We start from the raw sequence: 25472 nt of genomic DNA on the forward strand, positions 1-25472 counted from the left end.
ATCGTCAGTGAGCCTGAGCCAGGGAACTCACATCTTGGCTCCCTCCCTACTGCCCCCAACTCAGGTGCCTCACTAGAGCAGAAGGGATGCCTCACACCCTTTTCCGCATTATCTTATCAGCTTGCTCAGCCCAACCCTCTACCTTTTGGCAGACAAAATGCATTCTCCTCAGATATTTGATTTGTTTTGCAAGTGCTTGGTACCCACTGGTCAGTAGTAACCGCATTGCATGTGTTTGACAAATAGCCACTATGAGTTACCACAAATCCACTTCCTTAAGAGAGATCCTTAGTGTTAAAATCTAGCTAGATCAAAGCTTGGCATTTCCCCAAGGCGTGGAGAAGTTCACAGACGTGTACCATATTCTGTAAGATATAATAAGTCTATGCACGATGTCTGCTGTTTTCACACTAAAACAAAACAAAACCAAAACACGAGAGGGGACGCTGACCTGCTTTTGTATCCTGGAGAATGAAGGCATTCGATGACCCATTTAAGCCTCTTGTGAAATAACCTTCAGCAATACCTTAACCCATCCTCATGGTGAGGGGATAGGGGAGGAGGGAGCACAATTTTGCCCTGTGTCGATGTCTACTGACTAAAGCAGAGTACAACCCAAGCACCATAGATAAGGAGAAGACTGGGGTGTTGGGGAGAAAAATCAGTCTTCTGCTGGAAATGTCATTGTCTTATGCTAGGGTAGGGGAGAGTCACAGAGTCTTACATTTCTGTTTATAATCTTCTAAATGCAATGTAAAAATCGCGTTATTTTTCCTGCCTGTAAGCTAGCCCCATCCTTTTCCTCCTACCCCCTCCCCACTTTTCCTCATTTTGGTCATGTTGACATATGGGTGAGACCAGAAACAAAGGTTTCTGGCTCATCCTAACAACCATCTGTCCACACTTGCCAGTGAACTAAATTTGCCAAGAACTCCCACGCCACACGCTCTTGGGAGAGGCAGGCTGATAAGCTTTTGCCTCCAATAAAGTCCACAGCTGCTGGTGATCTGGGCAGGGTGGTGAAGCTGAATACATGGGGAACTGTAATCCTCATGGAGACAGGGCTGGGTCCCTCTCTGCCTAGATGTGCTGACACTGTAAGAATGACAGAATGTTGGGGCGCCTGGGTGGCGCAGTCGGTTAAGCGTCCGACTTCAGCCAGGTCACGATCTCACGGTCCGTGAGTTCGAGCCCCGCGTCGGGCTCTGGGCTGATGGCTCAGAGCCTGGAGCCTGTTTCCGATTCTGTGTCTCCCTCTCTCTCTGCCCCTCCCCCGTTCATGCTCTGTCTCTCTCTGTCCCAAAAATAAATAAACGTTGGAAAAAAAAAAGAATGAGGATAGGGAGAGGGGTCAACTCTGATGTTTAAAGAGCCAGAACTGCAAATAAAATCTGTATGGGATCCTTCCCTCCCCCCCCCACTCAACCCCCCCCCCCCACGCCCCAGCATCTGACCTTACCAGAATCGTCTCTCCAAAACTCCAAGCCTTCTCTGGGCACACAGGGTCTTTCTGGAGGCTGGTGATGTAGTGGAAAGGCCACTGGTTTAGAACCAGACTAACCTGATGTGAGTTCACTATCAGCCTGGTGAATCTGAGTAAGTGACACCATTTTTCTGAGCCTCAGTTTCTTCTGTGAGATGGAATATATATTCCCCTCTCAGGGCTGTTGGTGGACTTTAAATGAGCCAACATGGTGAATGCGTATAAACTCCAGCACGGTGACTGGGACCCAGAGGGTCCTCAGCAAACTTGAGTTTTCACTCCTAACTTTGTCCTTTGCCAAATGAAGTCAAACCACTGAAAGTCCTCTTCGCATTCAAGAGACATTCATTTGTCCACGCCAGAAGGTGTCAGCGCAATATGAAAAGGCTTCCTGAACAGCTACAGGCAGAGCAGGAGAGATGTACACTTTGCTGAGCTGATCATAAATCTGAATGAAATAATTATGTAAAGTATTCAAGATCAATTCAGTGAGAAGATGCCTCATCTGCCTTGATGGGCTTTTCAATTACTCATTTTTAGTACTGCATTATACCATTCTCTGGCAATAATTATTAAACATTTCCACTGTATTGCAATATAAAACTTAAAAGGCTGATTTATTTCCTGGGCACTAGACTACATAGTATAATGTTCCCCAATTAGATGGTTCTATTTGTTTAAGCCTATTTATCAGAGTGATTTTCTAGCATTGAGTCAAAACTGACACAAGCCCCCCAAGTGGAAGACGAGGGGACAACGAGTTAGATCCAGTGGAATTAAGCACTAGCTTTGGGGTTCTGGGGGATGTGAGCCCAGGCTCCCCACTTCCTAGTCCCTGTTTCTGAATTACAATCCCAGGATTATTGGGATGATTATGTGGAGTAGTGGATATGAAGTGTTAGCAACAGCACAGAGCATGGACTCAATAAATGATGACATTATTGCCGTGACTGTGCATCCTGGGATGCCCTATATTTCCCATGTATCAATCACTTGCTAGGCTCTGGGCCCTAAGGATGCCATCAGGGCCCTTTCTCTGATTGTCTCTAAGGGAAGTCACAGTTATTGCGCACCTAACCCTTCTAGGCACCTGGGAGATCTTCCTTTATCAGCATGACCCAGCCGTTTACAGAGAAGGACACTGAGGCACAGAGAGGTTAATTATTTTTTTCAAAGTCATTCAGTACCTAAGAAATCCAACCCAGGTCTGCCTTGTTTGAAAGCCCACGCATCGTACTCTCTACCACCCCCATGCTGTCTTTGAGGACCCCAGGAGGCATATTTCACTTGGTTTGAAGGGGAAGTAAGTCTTCCTTCTCTTCCTGGTTCTTCCAAGGGAGATGGCTCTTCTCTTACTGAGGATTACTTACGCCTGCTAAATTACCAGTTCCCCCCAAGTCCATCTCTGTCTGTCTTAGCATCTCCAAAGTAGAAGGTGAAGTTCTTTTGTTTTTGTTTTTTTTTTTAAACCAAGGGCTATACTGTGGACAGATTGATCAGGCAACACACACACACACACACACACACACACACACACACACACACCAGCTCCACTGGAGCCTGCTCACTGTACTTGAAGCTCCCAAGCCAAGCTGGATTTAGGTTCAGGCCAGCTGGCTTGGTGCCAGGATCACAGTCTGTAAGAATCACTAAAACATCACTGGAAATGTAACGAGATGAGAGAAAATGATCTTTACCAGAACTGTCGAGAGCGAGCGTGACATGACAGCAATGATATTTATTATTATAAACAACACACCATGATTGTAATACGCATAGTGATAGCATTGTGCCAGGAGCCTCTGTAACTATTTTACATACGTTAACTCATTTAAACCCTTCCAGCCCATTGAGGTTGGTACTGTTATCAGCACCTATTTTACAGATAAGAAGACTCCTTCCAGAAAGGTTAAGGAATTGGCCAGAGTCATACCACTAGTAAATAGGCTGTTGGATTCTCCCAGGCCCTTTACCATTGCCTCCTACTAGGTGTGCTTAAGTGACCAGAGATGGTGTCTAGGCTCCCTTCCAGGCTTCTTTGTTGCTAGGTGAGGTGTGCACATCCAGGGCCAAGACTTGAACTGCTCAGGGCAATAAAGAGAGAGTGAGAGTTGAGCTAGCAGTCTTCCGGCCTCCTCCTGCACAGTGCTCAGCCTCTCCTCCAAATGAATGTTGGGCAGATACTTAGAGAATATCATTTTGAAAGGAGGGCAGATTATCAGCTTGCACAGGGCACCCACGTGTCCTGGTCCAGCCCTGCTCCAAAGCCTGGCCCGCTGTGTTTGCTCTCAGTATGTGCAACAGCCCATATAGCATAGAGGATTAATCTGCTTTTCAGCAGGGAACATAATCCATTAGCTCCCAGGACTCAACCTCCACGGATCAGAGGCCACGTGCCCAGAACAAGGTGACAGAAGGGCCACCGACAATGCTCATGGTCACCTCTACACTGCTCCTCCCCCAGGTTGTCACATGCTTCTCAGGTCTGGGAGGTAGAGTGCATGCCCCTGGCAAAGGGAAGATAGAGCAGAAAGGGTAAATGAAATGAATAAAATGAAAATAATCTGTTGAAAGAGATGCTAGTGTAGGAGAGGATGCCAACAACTGGTGAGAGGATACAGATAGGCACTGAGAGGTGAAGGTCTTTGTACAGAAAGAGGGCAAGATTTGGACCCAAATCTTCACGACTAGAAGAGGGACTGTCAAAAGCTATCCTGGATGATGCAGCCAACACAGACATTCAAATAATGTTTCTGATGTGTTAGAAAAACCTGTAAACATGTGGAGGCTCCCAGAACAAATGGAAAAAACAAGACACAACATTACACAAGCAATATGAACACGGCTATCTACACGTTTCCAAATATAAAGAGAGAAAAGTCTAGAAGGAAACAAACAAACCAAAATTACTGAGATAGTGGGGGACTTTTCTCCCCTTTACTTTTCTGTCTTTGTAAACTTTCCTAAAATAAATTTATCCTTTAGAGCAATAAAGGCAAAATCCTCATTTTAATTTTTAAAAATCTGTATTGAAAGCTCTTTCGTAAAGCAAAGCAGCTGTCTTTCTTTCCATGACTTGCACTAAAAAAATACACATGGGAAACTAGAAAGAGGTTATTTAATGACTGGGATTATTTTCTTTGGATTCTTGCTTAGATTTTACTTAAATGGTTCAAAATCCCTTCCTGGAAAGATCAAGCAATAATAACGTACATTAATTTCACTCCCAGAAAAATTAAAGATGTGAAACTTAGCCATAAGAGATGATCAGAATAGACTAAAAATTGTAAGCAACAGAATGTTCAACACCCTGAAGTTTGTTAGGTTAAAGAGTGGACTATCCATACTATGGGCTATTATGCAATCATAGAAAAATTTTATTGAGAGATACACTGAGTACAAAAGAAAGTAGTTCATGATGTGCTATTGAGTTAAAAAGCAGGTCACAAGACACTAGCTACCCTATTTTCTAGAATGGCATATATTCCTGTGCATATATGTATAATCTGAAAAGATGCACATCAAAAGGTTAATAATGCTCTCTTGGGGGTAGTAGAATTATGAGTAATGTCTGTTTCATAATGTTTTCTTCTCTATGTGTTCTATTTTTCCTACATTGAAGAAGTACCTCTTGCATAATAATAATAATAAAAAGTTTGTTCCTGCTGCTCTTCACCAGGATCTTCTCCTTTGCTATTAATATAATTTGCTAGCGTAAGGTATTGGGGGAACACATCCCTTCAGCTACAATATACTGAGGGCTTGTTATAGGTATTGAATGCTTTGTGAATTTATTCTTTATGTCAACCAAGCAAGATGGGTTTTATTATCCTCATTTTTCAGATGAGGAAAACTGACTCATAAGGCCAAGTGGACTTGGCCAAAGTCATCCAACTGGAAAGTGGTGGAACCGAGATTTAATCCAGATCTATCTGACTCAAACATTCACGTGCTTTCCATCTACCACAACTACTTCACACAAATGTCCAGAGAAAAAATAAATATTTATGAGATGATACCAAAGGACCTATCTTCCCTCATTCTCCACCATAACTGACCCTAAGTGTTAGTGTCACCTGCACTTTCTGATGCAACAATCCATATTTAGATGTACTACTGTCCTCTCCCTCAGACTCAGCTCACCCACTACCAAGATCAATAACGACTTGAGGACAGAATGCTTAAGCAACCACTGTCCCAACTGAGGATTATCACATTACTACCCCTGAGAGGCATCCTTGGTTGTGATGCCCTGTACTGACTACTGGGCTCCTAAGTTGTTCCCCTACTTTCATCTCACATCCCCCCAACAGAAGTCCCTTCTTAAACCAAGGCCCTAGTTTCTAAACCTACCCTCTCCTGCCAGATGTGCCCCAAGACCATGCTTGTGGGACCACTTTCCTGGTGTGGATGCCATTCCAAGTTCCTGTTCCAAATATCCAACTTCTCCTTGGTTCTCACGTAGGAACTGGAGCCCTGACCCTGACCACCAGCCCTGATCTCTGTCTGAAGCTCAGCTTCATGAAGATAAATGTCCAAGATGCCACCTACATGAACTTCTGGATAGTATTCTCTCAGATGTCCCACTGCCATGAGGTCCACCCACTTGTTAGAATGCTTGAGACTCCATCTGGGATCTTGACATTGTTTAGGTTATTCTCTTGAGGCTTATGTCTGCCATACCAGAAAGGGTGAGGCAACCTATCTGGAGAGAATATAGATCAGAGTTGAGGAGGGGGATCAAGATTAGATTTAAAAAAATTTTTTTAACGTTTATTTATTTTTGAGACAGAGAGAGACAGAGCATGAACTGGAGGGTCAGAGAGAGAGGGAGAGACAGAATCCAAAACAGACTCCAGGCTCTGAGCTGTCAGCACAGAACCCGATGTGGGGCTCGAACTCACGGACCACAAGATCATGACCTAAGCCGAAGTCGGACGCCCAACCGACCAAGCCACCCAGGCACCCCAAGATTAGATTTTTAAAAAGAAGTATTGTGTATTCAAGTCTGAAAAGAAAGTGATTTCATAAATAGGATGAGGGAAGAGTAGACACCCTAAGGGCAGGTCATGAGGCACCTTTCAAAATGGGTATGGCATGTGATTCAGGACTAAGAGTGTGATTAATGAAAAGTTTTGGAAACTTTTGCAGTCATGCTGATGACATAGCTTAGAAAGCTAGTATTGAAAAGTCTGCTCATGACCAGATGCCCAACGAGTTGCCTTAACTATAGATTGCTGAGCATTCTGGAAATTAAACCTTGTCTCCCTGTTTGAACCTGGATTGCTGTACCTGGCTCACTTGGCTGGATGAAGACCAGTCACAGGTCTCTTAAGCTCTCTCTTAAAGGGAGCCAAGCAGCCTGCTTTAGCATCAAATCTCTCTCAAGTGACTTTAAACTTAAACTTAGCGGGGTGCCTGGGTGGCTCAGTCAGTTAAGCGTCCCCGCATCGGGCTCTGTGCTGACAGCTCAGAGCCTGGAGCCAGCTTCGGATTCTGTGTCTCCCTCTCTCTCTACCCCTCCCCCACTCATGCTCTGTCTCTCTGTCTCAAAAATAAATAAATATTTTTTTTATTTTTTTTAAAATAAAACATCCTTATTTTAGAAAATTTAGAAATACAAAAGGCACAGAAAGGAAAGAAAAATCACCCATAATACTACTACCAGACACAATCGCCCATTGTAATATGTCTTAATTTTTTGGTCTCAGGTAGTCAGGAAAAAAAAATCAGAGATTGAAATGAGTGGTGAAGGCTTTATTTGGTCATTTGGAGGATGGCTAACTTGGTGGCTTTACTCAGACCACATAGAGTGTGGAGATTCTGGGACACAAGGGGAGACTAACCTGGACTTGGACAGATTAGTTAACCCATCTACATCACAGTTGTTTCTTCAAGGGTAGTTTAATGATGCTTATCAGTTATTTTTAGTGGGGGGGGGGGGAGGGATTGGAAACCATATATGTAAAGGCCTTGGCCAATATAGTGCTCAAAAATGGTAGCTATTATTATTATTACAGTTAAGGCTATTAATAACCATCTAGAAAAACAAAGAGCAGGTTTTCATAGACCCAAGGCTTATTGGAAGAAGCTGATATTTTCTGAAAAGCAAACAACTTTGGGAGCATTCTCTGAATCGGAAGAAACAACCTTCTGTTCAATGCCTAATTACCATCTGGTAACTGAGGTTGTGGATAAACAACCGTATTTACCTGAGGTGGCTTCGATGTCTTGGAAAACATTCTTTGTTTCAGTACTGGGCCAAGGGTCTTAGTCTTATCCCCCATTGGCATCTTTGCCAGAGGCAACTGGAAAGAGCACAGGCTTTGGCTTCAGACAGCGCTAGGTCAGAATGGATCATTCTGAGCTTCATTTCCTCATCTGTAAAATGGAAATAATTATTCCCATCAAGGATTCAATTATGTGACCGTACTAAGTATCTGGCACATAGAAAATGTTAATTAAATATTAATTACTTTTGGCTTTTCTGATACAGTCACCTAAAATCATCCCAAAGTTTTTAAATGTTTAAAAGTTATGAAAGTTCTCTGTGACTGCCAGTATAGGGGGTTCTAACCGGAATCCGGGTGCACAAGTCCAAGAAGGTCACATTGTTTAGAAATCCACCCTCACATCAACAAAGCTGCAAAAGGGAAACTAAGCACCCTCTGAGAAAATATGAAGCAAAGTACTATTTACATTTACCAAGTACTTCTGTGTGGAGTGGAGTATTTAGTTGTTATAGGCCGTATAGGCAGTATATGTGGTTCTGTGGGACTAAGCTTGACTAGAGAGAAACTTCTTACCTAACATAAGGGGATGGCACTATTAGGAGGGACTGTGGCACAGGGAAACAGCATAAACATTAGAGCCAGGTAGGGCTCAAACCCTGGCTCTACCACTGTTGGACTTGGACAGGTTAGTTAACCCATCACATCAGAGTTGTTTCTTCAAGGATAGGCTTAATAATGCATACCAGTTTTGATGGGGCGGGGGGGGGGGAGTGGAGTGGGAATGGAAACCATAGATGTAAAGGCCTTGGCCAATATAGTACTCAAAAATGGTAGTTATTATTATTATTATTATTATTATTATTATTATTATTATAGTTAAGGCTATTAATAACCATCTAGAAAAACAGTCCCAAGTCAGAAGGAAGTCCAAGGAGTTGTCTAAGAGTGCTAAGGCAGATATTATAGCCCAAACATAGAGCTGGGAATCTCACAACCAAAGGGAGGAGGCAGTTACACCTAGTTATGTATCAGGCTCTGTGCTATGTAGTGGGAAAGCAAGGAGAAAAAATACCAAAAGACATCATGCCTGCCCTCGTGTAGCTTACAGGTTATTAGAGAAGTAGCCATTAATCAAGCAAACAAATGCATGTAAAATTAAAAACTAAAGTGTCTCAAAGGAAAGAGATGTGTCCTGTGAGAACATATAAGGGAGGGAATTGCCACGTGAAAGAAGGCAGGGAAGTCTTTTCAATGAAAAAATAAGTGAGCTGAGGTTAAGTAAAGGACGGAGGGGAAGGAAGAGACGAGAGAGGGAAAGAAGGAAGAAGAGGGGGAGATGGAGAGAGGGAAAGGACGGGAGAGAAAAGGAAATACGAATTTGTCGGGCTTTGGCAGGAGAAGATACAAGTCCAGTGCAGCCAAGTGCAGAAAACAAGGAGGGAGATAGCACGGTATGAGGCTAGACAGGTAGGAAGGCAGAGATTCAAGTTTGTTAAGGATTTCCGTCTTGGTTCTAGAAGCAATGAAAAGCTTGATTCTAGAAGCAATGAAATTGTTCTAAGGAGGGGGATATTGTAATTGTATTTGTGTTTTTGAAAGATCACTTTAGGGGCGCCTGGGTGGTGCAGTCGGTTGAGCGTCCGACTTCAGCCAGGTCACGATCTCGCGGTCCGTGAGTTCGAGCCCCGCGTCAGGCTCTGGGCTGACGGCTCAGAGCCTGGAGCCTGTTTCCGATTCTGTGTCTCCCTCTCTCTCTGCCCCTCCCCCGTTCATGCTCTGTCTCTCTCTGTCCAATAAATAAATAAATAAATAAATAAATAAATAAATAAATAAAACGTTGAAAGATCACTTTGGCTTGCCATATAGAGAACAAATTGGAGAAAGGCAAGAGACAAGGTACAAAGGCTACTTAGAATAACTTTATATTAGTTCAGATTAAAAATGACATAGCTTAGTCTGGGGTAGTAGTAATGATGGTTGTAGGAATTCAGGAGATATTTGGAAGGTAAAATGGACAGCTACTGGATGTGAAGGGGGGGAGGGAGGAAAGAACCCAGGTGGACATCCAGTGTTTCTGACTCGCACAACTGAATTAGGGCCAGGCTAGACAGAGGATAGTTAAGTTAGTTGCTGACAAGGTGGATTTGAGGTGGTTTTAATCCAACAGGAAATGCAAATAGAACATAGGAGGTCAGAGATACATGTCTGGAGACCAGAGGAATGACCAAGGCTGGAAAGGTAAACTTGTGACTCATCCACACATAGGTAGTAATTAAAGCCATGAGTTGGATGAGATCACCTGCAGAGACAGAATAAAGTCAGAACCTGAGAGGGCTTAGGACTAGCCTTGAGCCATTTCAGATTCAAAGACCGGTAGAGGAGGATGAGCAGCCAAAGAAAGTGGAGGAGACAGGAAAGTGGAGGGGTTGGTAGGACAGGAAGGAGCTATGACACTAAAGCCAAGCAGAGAGAGAGTGCTTCAAGAAGAAAGACTACATAGTATTTACTGGATTAAGCACTGCAGAAGGCACTGATGGTCTTAGCTAGAGCTGTCTGGGTACCGTGATGTTCCCCAAACTCCTGGGATTGGGCTGAGAATAAGTGGGAGGTGAAGTGAAGGCAGAAAGCCAAGCCAATGCCTTCAAGCATTTCGTGACAGAGAGAGAAAACACTGTAACTGGGGAGAAATGGAGGAGTCACTGAGGATTGCTTAATTTTTCAATGGGAAAGACTCAAATGTGCTTAATAGGCTAAAGGGAATGATTTCGTGGGGGCAAAAGTTGAATCTGGAGGGGCAAAATGTAATTGTTAGAGTCAGGTAGAAGTGATGGGAGCAAAGCAGAGATGTAGGCAAAGTAAGACTCCTCTATTATAAACAGCAAGAAGGAGGACAGGGTAGATGCAGCCGAGAAAATGAAGGACTTTACATCTGATGACTTCTGTTTTTTCCTGTAAAGTAAGAAGCAAGGTACAACAATAAGAGTAAAGAGGAGAGATAAAGATCAGAGGTTTGGGGAGAGTGGAGGAGATTTGAGATCATCGTTGTCAAGAATGGGAAAGTAAAATGATAAATAGAAAGTATTTTACCAGAGTCTAATCTGCTGAGGTTTTATCAGATACACAGAGCAGTATAGCAGGACAGACTCAAGGCTAGGAGTCAATTAATATAGGAGACAATCAGTCTTATCACAGGGTGAGCAGTTTATCTTAGGTTAGGATTTCGTCACATCAGGAAGATACAATGACAGAGAGGTAAGGAAGTTTTTAGAGCTTGTATATTATATATGTAAAAATAAAGACTTACAAGAAAATAACACAGGGGCGCCTGGGTGGCTCCGTTGGTGGAGCATCTGACTCTTGGTTCCAGCTCAGGTAGTGATCTCACGGTTTCATGGGTTCAAGCCCCCCAGGACAACACAGAGCCTGCTCGGGACTGTCCCTCTGTCTCTCTGCCCCTTCCCCACTTGCACTCTCTCTCTGTCTCTCCAAAAATAAATGAATAAACTTAAAACAAAAAAGATAACACACTGTTGACAGAGACGGGCTAGGAAAGGGGACTTGCCCTTCTAGATTTTAAAATATATTACGGTGCTGTGGGCAGGGGGTGGGCAAGAGACCAAAATGGAAAGCCCAGAAACGTGTTTGGGAACGGTATAGGATTCGGTTGAATATATGCTCCATTTGCCTGGGAAAGTCTCAGTTTTGCCTGTTATTCCAGAACAATGGTTAGTAACACCCTCTTCATCCTTGTTTGGACAATAAACTACATTGTCATCCTATAGATGACAGAGGTGGCATCCTAAAATCCCCCACAAAATGGGGGAAAGATGGATTAAGTAGTGTGAAAGTAATTCACGGTGTGGACTTCTGGTGTCCCATCCCACATATAAGAAGCTTGGAAGTCACCACTCCATTCTAACAGCAAGTAAAGTCATCTGTAAGCTAAAGAAAGTCAAAGGTAAAGAAAAAATCCTGAAAGAAACCAGAGTGTGTGTGTGTGGGTGGGTGGGGGGGGGGACACTTACCTATATAGGAATAAAGATAAAAATTATATCCAATTTCTCCTCAGAAACCATGCAAATATGAGGAGAGTGGAGTGAAATACTTAATGTGTTGAAACAAAATACCAACTGAGAATTCTGTGCTCTCTGAAGTTATTCTTCAAATGTGAAGAGGAAATAAAGACTGTCAGGCAAATCAAAATTGAAGGAATTTGTTGTCAGTAGACCTGTCTTGCAAGAAATGCTTTAGAAGTTATTTATAGAGAAGAAAAATAATATAATTCAGAAACTTGGATCTTCATAAAGAAGAGCATCAAAGAAGGAATAAGTGAAGGAATAAAATAGTTTTTATTTTTTGTTATTCTTAACTGAACTAACAGATAACAGTTTGTTCAAAATAATAATAGCAATAATACATTCAATTATGTATGTTTACATCTATATACATGCTACGTATAAGTGAAATGAATGACAACAACAGTGTAAGGGACCAGAGGAAGGAACTGGGAATCTTTGGTCATTATAAAGTGACTGCACTATCTGTAAAACAGTATAGTGTTATTTAAAAGTAGGCTTGAACTAGTTATAAATGTATACTATGAATTCTAGGACAACCACTATAAAAGCCAAAAAAAAAAAAAAAAAAGGAAGTATAATTGATTTGCTAAGAAAGGAGAGAAAATAGAATCATATAAAATGTTCAAAGCCAAAAATGACAGAAGTGTGAAAGACAAAAATAAAAACAAAAAAGGGCAACCGATAGAAAATAAATGTGGCAAATATTAATCCAACTATATCAATAATCACCTTAAACATGAATAGTCTAAATATACCAACTAAAAGACAGATTGACAGAGTGAATCAAAAACAAGACCCTGATGTGTTGTCTATAAGAAATTCACTTTAAAAATAAAGACACATATAAATTAAAAGCAGAATGATAGAGAAAGATACACAGTGCTAACACTAATCATAAGAAAGAAAGAGTAGCTGCAGTGATATCAGACAGAGCAGACTTCAGAGCAAGGAATGTTATCAGGAATAAGAGGAACATGACATAATGATAAAGGGTTAAGTACTCCAAGATGACATAATAATCCTTAATATGTATGCACCTAACAACAGAGCATCAAAATATGTGATGTGAAAACTGGTAGAGCTACAAGGAGAAATAGATGAATCCACTATCATAGTTGGAGACTTCAACACCCCTCTATTAGAAATGGACAGACCTACCAGTCAGAAAATCTGACATAGTCAAACTCAACAGTACTATCAATAAAGTGAATATAATTGACATCTATAGACTACTTCATCTAACAATAGCAGATTACACATTCTTCTCAAGCTCACATGAAATATTCACCAAGATATACCACATTCTGGGCCATAAAACACACCTTAACAAATACAAAGAAATCATACAATGTCTGCTCCCAGACTACAATGAAATTAAGTTAGAAATCAATAACAGAAAGATAGCTGAAAAATCCCCATAAACAGCACATTTCTTTTTTTTTTTTTTTATAAATAGCACATTTCTAACCAACACATGAGTCAAGGAAGAAATTTCAAAAGAATTTTAAAAATATTTAAACTAAGTGAAAATGAAAATACAATTTATCAAAATGTGTAGAATATAGCGAAAGCAATGCTTAAGGAAAATTTATAGCATTGAATGTATATATTAGAAAAGAAAGGGGCGCCTGGGTGGCTCAGTCGGTTAAGCTTCCAACTTTAGCTCAGGTCATGATCTCACAGTCTGCGAGTTCGAGCCCCAAGTAGGGCCCTGTGCTGACAGCTCAGAGCCTGGAGCCTGCTTCGGATTCTGTGTCTCCCTCTCTTTTTGCCCCCTCCCTGCTCATGCTCTGTCTCTCTCACTCTCAAAAATGAATAGATGTTAAAAAAAAATTAATGAAAAAAATAAAGAAAAGAAAAAGATCTAAGCAATAATCTCAGCTTCCACCTTAGGAAACTAGAAAAAGAAAGAAAATTGCATCCAAAGTAAGCAGAAGAGAAGTAATAAAAATGAGAGCGGAAATCAATGAAATTGAAAACAAGAAATCAATAGAGAAAACTAACAAAATCAAAAGATTGGATCTTTGAAAAGATAAAAAAAAAAAAAGATGAACCCCTAGCCAAAATAAAAAAAAAAAAAAAAAAAAAAAAGGAGAGAGAGAGAGAGAAAACAAAAATCACTAATATCAGAAATGAAAGACGTAACATTACTATAGATCCAATGGACACTAAAGGAATAATAAAGGGCTATTATGAACAACTCTATGCCCCATAAATGTATAACCTACATGAAATGGACCAATTCCTTAACAGACACAATCTGTCAAAGAAGACATAGGCAATCTGAATAGATCTGTATCTATTGTATCTATTAAAGAACTGAATTACTAATTAATAACCTTCCAAAACAGAAAGCACCAGACCCAGATGGGCTCACTGGTGAATTCTACAAACATTGAATGATGAAATTATACCAACATTCTACTTTCTAACTCATTCTATGATACCTGTGTTACCCTAACACCAAAACTAGACAAAAATTTGCAAAAAAAAAGAAAAAAAACCCTGCAGACATATTTTTCATGAAGGTAGATGCAAAATTCCTCAACAAAAATGTTAACAAATCAAATTTAGCAATGTATAAAAATTACATATACCATAATCAAGTGGAATTTATCCCAGGTAATGCAAGGCTGGTTCAACATTTGACAATCAGTTAATGTAATCTGTCACTTTCAACAGACTGAAGAAGAAAAATCATGTGATTATTTCAATAGATGTGGAAAAAGCATTTGACAAAACCCAATACCCACTCATAATAAAAACCCTCAGCAAACTAGGAATAGAGAGGAATGTCCTCAACTTGATAAAAAGCATCTACAAACAAAACCTATACCTAATATCATACTTACTGGTAAGAAACTTGAAGCTTTCTCAGTAAGATCAAGAACAAGGCAAGTATGTTCCTTCTCACCACTACTTTTCAACATCATACTGGAAATTCTAGATAATGCAATAAGAGAAGAAAAGGAAATAAAAAGTTATACAGAATGGGAAAGAAGAAATGAAACTCTTTTTTTTCTCTGATGACCTGATAGTCTATGTAGGAAAATCTGAAAGAATCAACAAAAAACCTCGTGGAACTAATAAGCAATTATAACAAAAGATTAATGGTTGCCAGGGGTTGGAGGGAGGGGAGCATGAATAGGCAGAATACAGAGGATTTTTAAGGCAGTGAAACTATTCAGTATAATGCTGTAATACTTACTTCAATGGTGAATACATGTCATTATACATTTTCAAAACCCATAGAATATACAGCACCAAGAGTGAACCCTCATGTAGACTCTGGACTTTGAGTGCTGATGATGTGTCAGTGTAGGTTCATCAGTTATAACAAATGTACCACTCTGGTGTCAGATATTGGTAATACAGAAAGTTGTTCATGGGTGAGGACAGGGAGTCTATAGGAACTCTGGACTTCCTCCTCAATTTTGTTGGAAACCTAAAACTGCTCTTCAAAAATTAAGGTTAGGGGCGCCTGGGTGGCTCAATTAAACGTCTGACTTCGGCTCAGGTCATGATCTCACAGTTTGTGAGTTCGAGCCCTGCATCAGGCTCTGTGCTCTCAGTTCAGAGCCTGGAACCTGCTTGGGATTCTGTGTCTCCTCTCTCTGCCCCTCCCCCTCCCCTGCTCACGCTCTGTCTCTGTCTCTCAAAAAATGAATAAATGTTAAAAAAATTTTTTTTTAATTAAGTTTAGAGACACCTGGGAGACTTGGTTAAGCATCTGACTCTTAATTTTGGCTAGGGTCATGATCCCAGAGTCTTGGGATAGAGCCCCGCCTCGGGTCTACGCTAAGCATGGAGCCTGCTTGAGATTCTCTCTTTCTACCCTCTGCCCCTCTTCCCTGTTCGCTCTCTCACTCTCTCTAAAATAAATAAATAAATAAATAAATAAATAAATAAATAAATAAATAAATAAATAAATGTGCTAATTTTTTAAATTAGTTCATAGTGTGGAAAAAGTGGAGTTGGAGCCCTATTCCATCATATTAAAAAATAAAATCTAGGGGCGCCTGGGTGGCGCAGTCGGTTAAGCGTCCGACTTCAGCCAGGTCACGATCTCGCGGTCCCTGAGTTCGAGCCCCGCGTCAGGCTCTGGGCTGATGGCTCAGAGCCTGGAGCCTGTTTCCGATTCTGTGTCTCCCTCTCTCTCTGCCCCTCCCCCGTTCATGCTCTGTCTCTCTCTGTCCCAAAAATAAATAAACGTTGAAAAAAAAATTTAAAAAATAAAATCTAAATGCATTGAAAACCGAAACACGGAAGGTAAAGTTATAAAGCCAACGGAAAAAAATATTGGAAAATATCTCTGTGGTCTCAGTTAGGCAAGACCGCAAAAGTGCAAGCCATAGAAGAGAAATTGGTAAATTTGACTAGATGCAAGTTATATCTATTAAATGAAAAATTCCAAAAGTAAGATTAACAGCTGGGTGACAGAAAGATATTTGTAAATGATTGGGGATTCATATCTAGAAAGTACTACAAATCAGCAAGAAAAAGACCGGAAAATCCACCAGCAAAAATTCTGATGAGGCAATTCACAGAAGGAGAAACCTGATAAATTTGTGAAGAGCTGCTCAAAGTTGCTAGCATTAAATGAAAACAAGATACCACTTTACATCCATCAGATGAGAAACAATTAGAAAGCCCAATAATCCTACGTACTGGTGAGGATATAGGAAAACGGGAACACTTGTGACTAGCTAATAGAATGAATGGTGTAGCCATTCTGTACAATAGTCTTGCAGTACTTAGTGAAATTAATACGTTTATATCCACAACCCAATAGCTTTGCAATCCCACTCCATGGTTTATATTGCTAAGAAACTCTCACGTGGGTTCCCAAGCAGAGCAGCGTGAAGGTCTTCATTACAGCATGTTTGTGGAGGTAAAGATCTGGAAGTCAGCTGACTGCGCCTCACTGGGAAAATGGATAAGTAAAATGTGGTCTGTGCATGCAGTGGAATACTAGGCAGCAGTCAGAAGCAATGAATTACGTTCACATACGGTAACAGTGGCATACGGGCATTCCCACTTTTTGAAAGTTCGCTTTCTACCACCCCGCTTTTACACAAGACCTACTCTAGTGTGTGTTTTCACCAACTGAGGGAGGTCCACAGACGGTTTTCACTTTCGTGAAAAAAGGCAAGAAGTGAAAATAGCATGCAGCATTTGTTGGGCAGTGAGCTGTTGGGAGGCAGTGCACCCCTGAGCAGCGAGAGTGGCCTGGCCAACCTCCTTCCCCCGGAACGGTGCTCAGCATCCCCGCATCAAGCCGCACGGCTTTGAACTGTATCTGTGAGCATCTGTGTTTCCTCTTGATTTGTTGTGTGCATCTGTTAGCAAGATGTGTCTTAAGGTGTCAGAAGAGCCTTAGAGACGTTATTTTTGGGGTCTGGGAACGCTCAAAAAATTTTCCACATAAATTAATGGTAACTGCTTCTTTAGTTTATGCCATGTCAGCTTACAAACGGTTTCATAGGTATGCTGTACTTTCAGATAGTGGGGGACACCGGTATCTTAAAAGTGTTAAGATTAAGTGGAAGAAACATTCAAATACAAAACAATTGTATGTAACTTCAAGTAAGTCACGTATGTATAAACACAAATAATACATATAGTATATTTTTTATATTTATATATTGTATATTTTATTTATACATATATTTTATATACATTTATAAAGATACACACAAACGGATATATACAAATAGAGGTAGGATAAAGAATGTAAAAATGAGGGGCGCCTGGGTGGCTCAGTCGGTTAAGCCTCCGACTTCGGCTCAGGTCACGATCTCGCGGTATGTGAGTTCGAGCCCCGCGTCGGGCTCTGTGCTGACCGCTCAGAGCCTGGAGCCTGTTTCAGATTCTGTGTCTCCCTCTCTCTGACCCTCCCCCGTTCATGCTCTGTTTCTCTCTGTCTCAAAAATAAATAAACGTTAAAAAAAAATTAAAAAAAAAAAGAATGTAAAGATGAATAAAATAGGAGATTGCCTTTGCTTTGTACAGTGATAAAAATATATGATGAACTAAGGAGCTTGAGTGACTTCATTTTTTTTTTTTTTGCCTGGTGTCCTAAAAGGAATATGAATTTTTAAAAGTAAAATAAGTACAATACGGATATTATTAAATTGTATTTGAAGATTAAATGAGTAATTCAGATAAAGCACTTAGCTAAGTATCTAGCACATACTAAACACTCCATAAATATTATCGATTATTGTCATTAGCACTACTCATGACATAGCTCCTGCCAATCGATTGGAGTTGGCACGAAAGACCAACTGAATTTAGATGATTTCCCTCAAGAGATCCCTCCAGGTCTAACAGTCTATAACAGTACTAGAGGGATAGGCAAGTCTCGGCAGCAGACCCAGAAGCAAGCAGGAGATATGCTGAGTCTTGGGGAATGGAAGTGGCTACCAGGTTTTTTTTGCAGTGTCCAAGGAAACCTTGATGGTTAACTTGGGAGAACACCGATACAATGCACAAACTGGGAAAGTAGAGACCGCAAAGTAAATAGTGCCATGAAGCTTAGAGAGAGTTTAAGTACTTCGGTGTACTTCTTCCAAAGGGGTGTTTTCTTCTAGCATTTTGATTTCACCTTATAAAACTGTAGCTGAATTGCAAATGTTAGCTATTCAGAGCGTGTTGGCTTTGGATTATTCCTTCCTCTTCTTCCTCCTCCCCACCACCCCCCCTCCCCCTCTTCCTCCTGCTTCCTTGAAGTGGGACCCAGCTTATCTTAGCGAACTAAGCAAGATCATCACCTAGTGGTCTGTTTCTCAAAGTGCTGACACAAGATCCTGGTCCCAGAGAGCAGGGAACATGTGCCAAATCCCTGCCCTCATGTTAATTCAACAAGCATTGACTGGGACTCTATGCCAGGCACTATTCTGGTGTCTGGGGATATAGAGCTGCTAACACAAAATGACAGGTTTAAAAATAAAATTAAGAAGTGTCAACTCCAAAACTTAAGAGCCTTCCCGAAGTGACATTGCATTATAATGTGTTTATTTTCCACTGGTTTTCCACAGATCATAGATGAAGAAGAAACACAGTTTATGAGTAATTGCCCCGTCGCGGTCACCGAAAGCACCCCACGGAGGAGGACAAGGATCCAGGTGTTCTGGATTGCGCCACCAGCAGGAACAGGCTGCGTGATTCTAAAGTAGGTAAACGAGGGATGCTTGTCACACTTCACTCTCCTTCCCTATGGTCTATCGAAGACTTCAAGGTGTGACTGCAGAAAGAACAGTGGCTTTGCTGGGGCATCAGATGAGTTGCATCATCTCTCTGCCCTTAGTTATCTGAACTCTGAAATGGAGCGAAGGGACATCACTGATGAAATGCTATAAACACAACCATTCACCTGAATCTCCATTTTTATCTAGTTCAATGATTCTCATGGCCGCTCTCCATCTTCTCCAGATATCGATACTAGGGTTGGTTAAGGAAAATTACAAACCAGATGAGCATAATCTTTGACTTCCTCCATCTGGAATTTAACACCTACTGTCCTTAAATTGTGGTAGGCTGACCTGAGACCCAACTGTAACCTCTTTGGCCTCTGGCCCTGCTTTATAATTTTGTCTTCTTCCTCCTTCCCTCAAAATTGTCCTCTTGGGCCACTTCCTCTCCGGTCTCCTGATCCTCCCTTTGGTGAGTTACGATGCATTTTAAGAGATATTAACTTAACCAGCTGGTGGTTTTCCTTTGAGAGGTAGCATTATCTCAAACCTGTGTCTCCAAAATGGTATGCCATAGAATGATGTTCAGGGAGATGTAAATAAGTGGGCAGAAAACCAATTTCTACAGTTAAATAAGTTTGGAAAATGCTTTATATAGATTCACTACATATATTAGCATATTTAAGGTTTTGCAAAGTCCTACTAAAACGATATCTGTTTAACTTGGTTTCACCAGCGTTTCCCAAACGTATTTGACTCCTTTTTTTCTGAGACATATATTAACATTCACAAGTTGGGCAAATGCAGCCGTAACCTATTTTAAATAGATTTTAAAACTTTATAGAGTGATCCTGAGAATTTTAGGATTTCAGGCAGGCAAATTGTCATAGGTAGACAGGACTCCAATCCCAGCGTCTAAGAAGCCATTTTCCCATGGGGGTAAGGGGCTAGGACCTCCCCAATCGTCTTCCTCTTATTTGAGTCCTCCTTGGACCTTATTTATGTATTTGGTTCATTTGTCTACACTTCTGGCAGGTGGACATTTCTACAGTCTTACAACTGTGGTTAATTCCAGCCCACCTCTGAGGAGTGGCTGGTAAGGAGGTGTTCCAACTAGACAGTCCAGCCCCTATATCTCCTGGACTCAGCTGTGCCTGGTTTACAGAAAAAAAGCCTACAGAGGTCTCTGGAAGCCTCTGTCCATTGCCCAGGCCCTGCCCTGTCTTTGTCTGGCTTCCCTTTGCTGCCATCTGTCTATATATCACTTGTGTCTTACTTTAATGCAAGCTGAACATTCTTACTCAGATTCCTTGAGACGTTTGTCTCTTGGCATTAATCTGTATCAGTGAATTTTTAAAAAAAACACAATGAGCAGTAGAACTTTTCAAAAGAAAACCTTATATACAAACCCCAGTATAGAACATGTATCTAATATCTAGTTGGAATATGGGAGAAGGCCTGTGGAAATAAAGGCCACTGAAATGAGAACAAATCGGGGCTACTTATCCAGTACTCTCTATATAGCAAGGGAGTCAGCCGCCATCACTAGCCTTTGGCAGGGATTCAGAGACTGGCAGAGGAAAGCTTTATAGGGGGAAAAAAAGGGCAGACTGCTGGTGTGTTCTGAATGGAGGGTAGGGTATTAACATGGGGAAGTTGGAAGCAGGCCAACTAAAAGCAGAACATCTTATGTGATTGGTTTGGAAAGCATGTTTGGCTTTCTCTGGTTGGTCCCGAGTTGGAAATAGAGGAGGCAGTGGGGGCAAAAATTAGAGGAGCTGGTGGTCATTGACAAGTACCAAATGTCACGACAGGGGTTGTGGTTTGGCTTCCCAGGCCGGTTGCTACAGAGGTTGGGGTTAGAGTTCTATTGTGTGGTCACATGTGACCTGACTTTTGTCCATGAGCACTTTCAGTGTCTCACTCTGGAGACTCGGTTCCCAGCGTGGCTTTTTGGTTCCCACACTCTGGCCCATGGCTGCCCGGTTACTCTGCAGAGCCTGGGGCTCTGAAGAACATTGGAAAACACGAGATTTATGTGATGAGTCTTCCTGCTCTGAAAATCCTTATCCTTCTTGTCCTCCTGGCTCCGATCTCTGGTTTTCTTTGACTTCTTGTTCTCACAAACCAGAAGTGTTTCATCTTCCTGGCAGAAGCCACAAAGGCATCTCTTGTTTACCCGTTATCAATGAACATATGTGAACATATGTTTATCCATTAACAGTGAACAAGTGTGGCTTGTTCAGTCGCTCCTTCTTTCAGCAAATGTAACTGAGCTTCTATTCGCCCACACGTCCACGATAGATAGACAACTGAGGTATACTCTTGGCCCTTGAAGTTCTCATGGGCCAAATGGAAGAGAGAGAAAAGGTCAGCGAGTCCTTTCTAGGTACCAGTAACTCGGCAGCACAGCTAGCACGTTTTATCAGATATAATCTTCAGGACAAACTACCCTCATTTGACAGAGGAAGTCCCAGGAAATGAGGGAAGTTTCTTGAGTCACATGTCCGTTGCATTCCAAAGCCCCATGTTCTTCCTTTCTCTTGGTTTTTGTTTGTTTGTTTGTTTTTGTATGTTTGTTTGTTTGAGAGGGTATCTAGAGCAGCAAATCAAAGATATCCCGCACAGATGGGAAATCAAAATTTACCTATGTTTCCCAAAATGACTAATTAGTTGTCCCACCTCCGTTTATTGAATAGTTTGTCCTTTCCCCTAATTGTGTGAAATACTGCTTCATCAAATATAAATCTTTACACAGGTCCGTTCTGTTCTGCTGATCTTATCTATTTCTGCACAAAACCCACACCATTTTATAGCATAATTTTATTTTATGTTTTGATAGCAAGCCATTGCTCATTAATCTTCTAGTTCAAAACGTTCATGGCCATTCAAGCAGATTCATAATTCCAGACGAATCGTAGAATAAGTTTGTTTTAGTTCAATAAAACTTATATTGGGATTTTGAATGGTGTTGCATTGAATTAATAGTTTAGTGTGGGAAATGTCAGCATCCCTACAATATGTTTTCCCAGTCAGAAGTATGGAGTATCCCCTATTTATTCAGATCTTTTATATCCTTCAGTAAAGTACACTGATTTTTCTTCATCGAGATTCCATTTTTTTGTGTGGCTTTCTCCTCATAGGTAGTCTTGTTGCCTTTGTGAGTGGGCTCTTTCTTCCTGTGACACTTCCTAATCATTAATTGCCTGTGTTTAGGAGAGCCATTCATTCTCGTACCCCGAGTTTGGATTTGGACACTGTTGAACTCTCTCGATAGTTCTTATGGCTTGTTCTTTCATTCTTTTGGGAAATAATGAATGAGTATACCTTGTATTTCCTTTTCATGTTTTAGTTTATTATCTATCACCTCTATTAGACTACTAAATAGTGCTGTTCATGCTTATTCCTGCCTTTAATGGGGATACTATTATATGTTACTTTTAAGTATGACATGAAGTACGGGCTCCAAATTGATGCTTTAATCAAGTTGAGAAGGACTCTATCTCGCTGAGAAAGTTTCCTCCTCTTTCATGTAGGAGGCAGCATTTGGGAAACTGGCCAACTAGAGTATATTAGGGTTGAGAAGGGCTCAGGTTATCAACAATGATCCTGACTTCCAAGATATTTTCACTCTAGTTGTGGTATAAAAAAAATACATATGCAAAGGTTAGCAAGCCCCAGACAAACATGAACTGGGAACAGTAAATGTGGTTAGAAAGAAGATGAGTGAGGAATGGAATAAGGGGAGCACCAGAGTTTCCAGGAAGGGTTAGTTTCTATCTTAAAGGCTAGAGTAGGCTTTGGATAAATGCACAAGGCTATTCCGGCCCAAGGGGTGGCCCTGGTGAAATTGAGGTGAGAATCTGGAGGTGAGCATAAACACGGCAGCCCGAGAGACAGACCCAGTGAGATTAGAAGGTCTTCGGGGGCCAATATCCATTGCTGAATCACGGAGGTCTTCCAGTGTCAAGATAAAGAGATTGAATTTGATTCAAGAGGAACAAGGGAGCCATTAGTGGGTATTAAATGGTGGACTGACAGGCTGGGGGGAACGTTCATTAAAGAGTTAGTAAGGACATTTAAGTCTGGCAGCAAAGCTCAGGGCAGATGAAAGGGGAGATTCTGACTTGGTTGCAGAACGCTTGCTTGCAAAAGGAACATTTGTGTTGCAGTGTTTGGTTAATACTCCTGGTAGAATAAGCTGCAGAGTTTGCTAAATGTCTGTAGATGACAGCTCGGAAGCCTGCTTGGTTGCTAGTGTTCCTTTGCCCAGGAGGGCAGGAAGGGAAGCACACGGCAATTATGACTTTCCTTTTGGCACAAACCTGACACCATTTCCATTTTCCATTTGGATGCAAAGATTTGAGCATTTCTAAATTACAGGCTTTCCAGGCAGACCTCCTTATAGCCTTCCCCCTACAAACGAATGACCCAGCACTTAAAGTTGCCCTGGCAGGCCATCATGCTGCCGGAATGCTGTAAACATTATAGCGAAGGAGCAACTGATTGAAAGAAAAGGCCCCCTGTGAACGGAACAGATGTGTGCAGACCCCACCAGAGGGAAATCTTGTCCCCTTAAATCTGACGAAAATTTTGTCCCCTGAAGTGATCCTCTCTTTTCGTATGTTTGTAACCTTGATTACATGCACTTATAATTGGATTTCTGACACCCATTCATAACTTTTGGGGAGGGTCCGAGATGTGGGTCCTCTTGCTCCTGGGGAGATGGTTACTTGATGAACCATTTGGGGAATTCAGCCTTTTGAAACAATGCAGGTAGTTAGTACTCAATAGGCAAGAGCCAAGCCCTGTTCTAGGTGCGTTACAAATACGTATGTAGTCCTCACAGCCACCCTATGGACCAGATACTACCAGAGGAAGCCGACGCACAGGAGGGAGTAAATAACTTGCCCACCGTCACAGGGTACGTGACAGAGCTGGGATTTAATTTTTTTTTTTCAACGTTTTTTTATTTATTTTTGGGACAGAGAGAGACAGAGCATGAACAGGGGAGGGGCAGAGAGAGAGGGAGACACAGAATCGGAAACAGGCTCCAGGCTCTGAGCCATCAGCCCAGAGCCCGACGCGGGGCTCAAACCCATGGACCGTGAGATCGTGACCTGGCTGAAGTCAGACGCTTAACCGACTGCGCCACCCAGGCGCCCCGACAGAGCTGGGATTTAAACAGAAGATCTGGGCTCCGGAGTCTGTGATCGGAACTCTACCCTCTAAGATTGGTGCTACTGGATCAAGCTTATCTCCAAAACCATTAGTTGCCAAATCTGCCTCTTCTGCCTACCGTGTGCTTCATATTCATTGCCTTATCCACAGACTCTTCTCACCACAGTATTACAGGAACCACCTAATTGCTCACTATGGTTCCTTGCCCTCCGCTCCTTCCTCTGGGATAAGTCTTGCTGTCCTCGTATACAGCTGAGTCATATCACGTACCTACCAAAGCTGAACGGGGCTCTCTATCACCTACAAGATAAAGTCCAGAATTTTAATCAGAGCATTTAAGTCTCCCCGTGTCCTTTACCAGAGTCCCTGACCAGCCTCTTCCTGCACTTCCATGAACCCCATGCTCCAGCCATACCCGTCTGCCCATTCTCTTGGTAACATTTATTGAGCACCTCCTGTGTGTAGGCTCGAAGGACTCAGAGGCCGTCTTTGAGCAGGTCGCAGTCCTAGGAGTGAAACACAAAACAAATCAGGTTCACAATCTTTAATCTGCAGTTTTGAAAGCCAAAAATCTCTAAACTCCCAAAGAGTTTTTTTTTAACTCCCTTTAGGGCCCGAACCTGTCCTGAACTGACTTGAAGTTGTTTATAGTCTTTTAGTGTAAATATCAATGAGTTGGATATCCAGACCCTGATAGGAATGTTACAAAATATATGGAATTTGAATTGCATTGTCTTTCTGAAATCCAAAAATATTCCGAATTCTGAAATACACTTGGCCTTGGGGGTGTCGATAAGGGAGCTTTGCCCTGTCGATACAGTCTACAGTGGGAAGTTTAGTAACGAAAGTGTCACTCCAAGTGCACAGAGGAGGTAGCCCTGTGGCAGGACTGGGTTGCACATAAATGTTAAAAAGAAGCAACACATTGCTTGCCAGTGAAATAACCTATTTCCGGATCTGAGAACTTATTCAGTGCTACCCATTGCCAGAGAATAAAGTCAAAGTACCTTAGCATGGTGTCCAAGGCCCTTCGTGACTTGTTTCAGTCACCTTTACAGACTCACTTCTATGTGCTTCTCCTCTCCACAGGAGACTGAGCCTCATGGAGGGATCCATTTTACTCCTTTCTGTGGCCCTAGTGCAGGAGTTGGCAAATCACAGCCCATAGGTCAAATCCAGCCCCCCCTGCCTGTTTTTGTGAATAAAGATTTATTGGAACACAGCCATGTTCATCCATTTACATATTGTTGAGGGCTGCTTTCATGCTACTGCAACAGAATTGAGAAGGTGCGACAGCCAAATA

At 41.7% G+C, this 25472-nt stretch overlaps 1 protein-coding gene across 6 annotated transcripts in view; it reads left to right on the plus strand.

Annotated features, from left to right (window-relative positions):
* The window catches only part of SPON1 (spondin 1), a 261400-nt gene that overhangs the window by 55400 nt on the left and 180528 nt on the right, over positions 1-25472 (plus strand). For all 6 annotated transcript variants that reach the window (XM_023239596.2, XM_045038988.1, XM_045038989.1 and 3 more), the window contains exon 3: positions 18836-18969. In XM_023239596.2, coding sequence (XP_023095364.1) covers positions 18836-18969 — 134 coding nt within the window. The remainder of the gene's footprint in view (positions 1-18835; positions 18970-25472) is intronic.

Source organism: Felis catus, chromosome D1, assembly GCF_018350175.1.
Source record: "Felis catus isolate Fca126 chromosome D1, F.catus_Fca126_mat1.0, whole genome shotgun sequence".
In the NCBI taxonomy this organism is placed as follows: Eukaryota; Metazoa; Chordata; class Mammalia; order Carnivora; family Felidae; genus Felis; species Felis catus.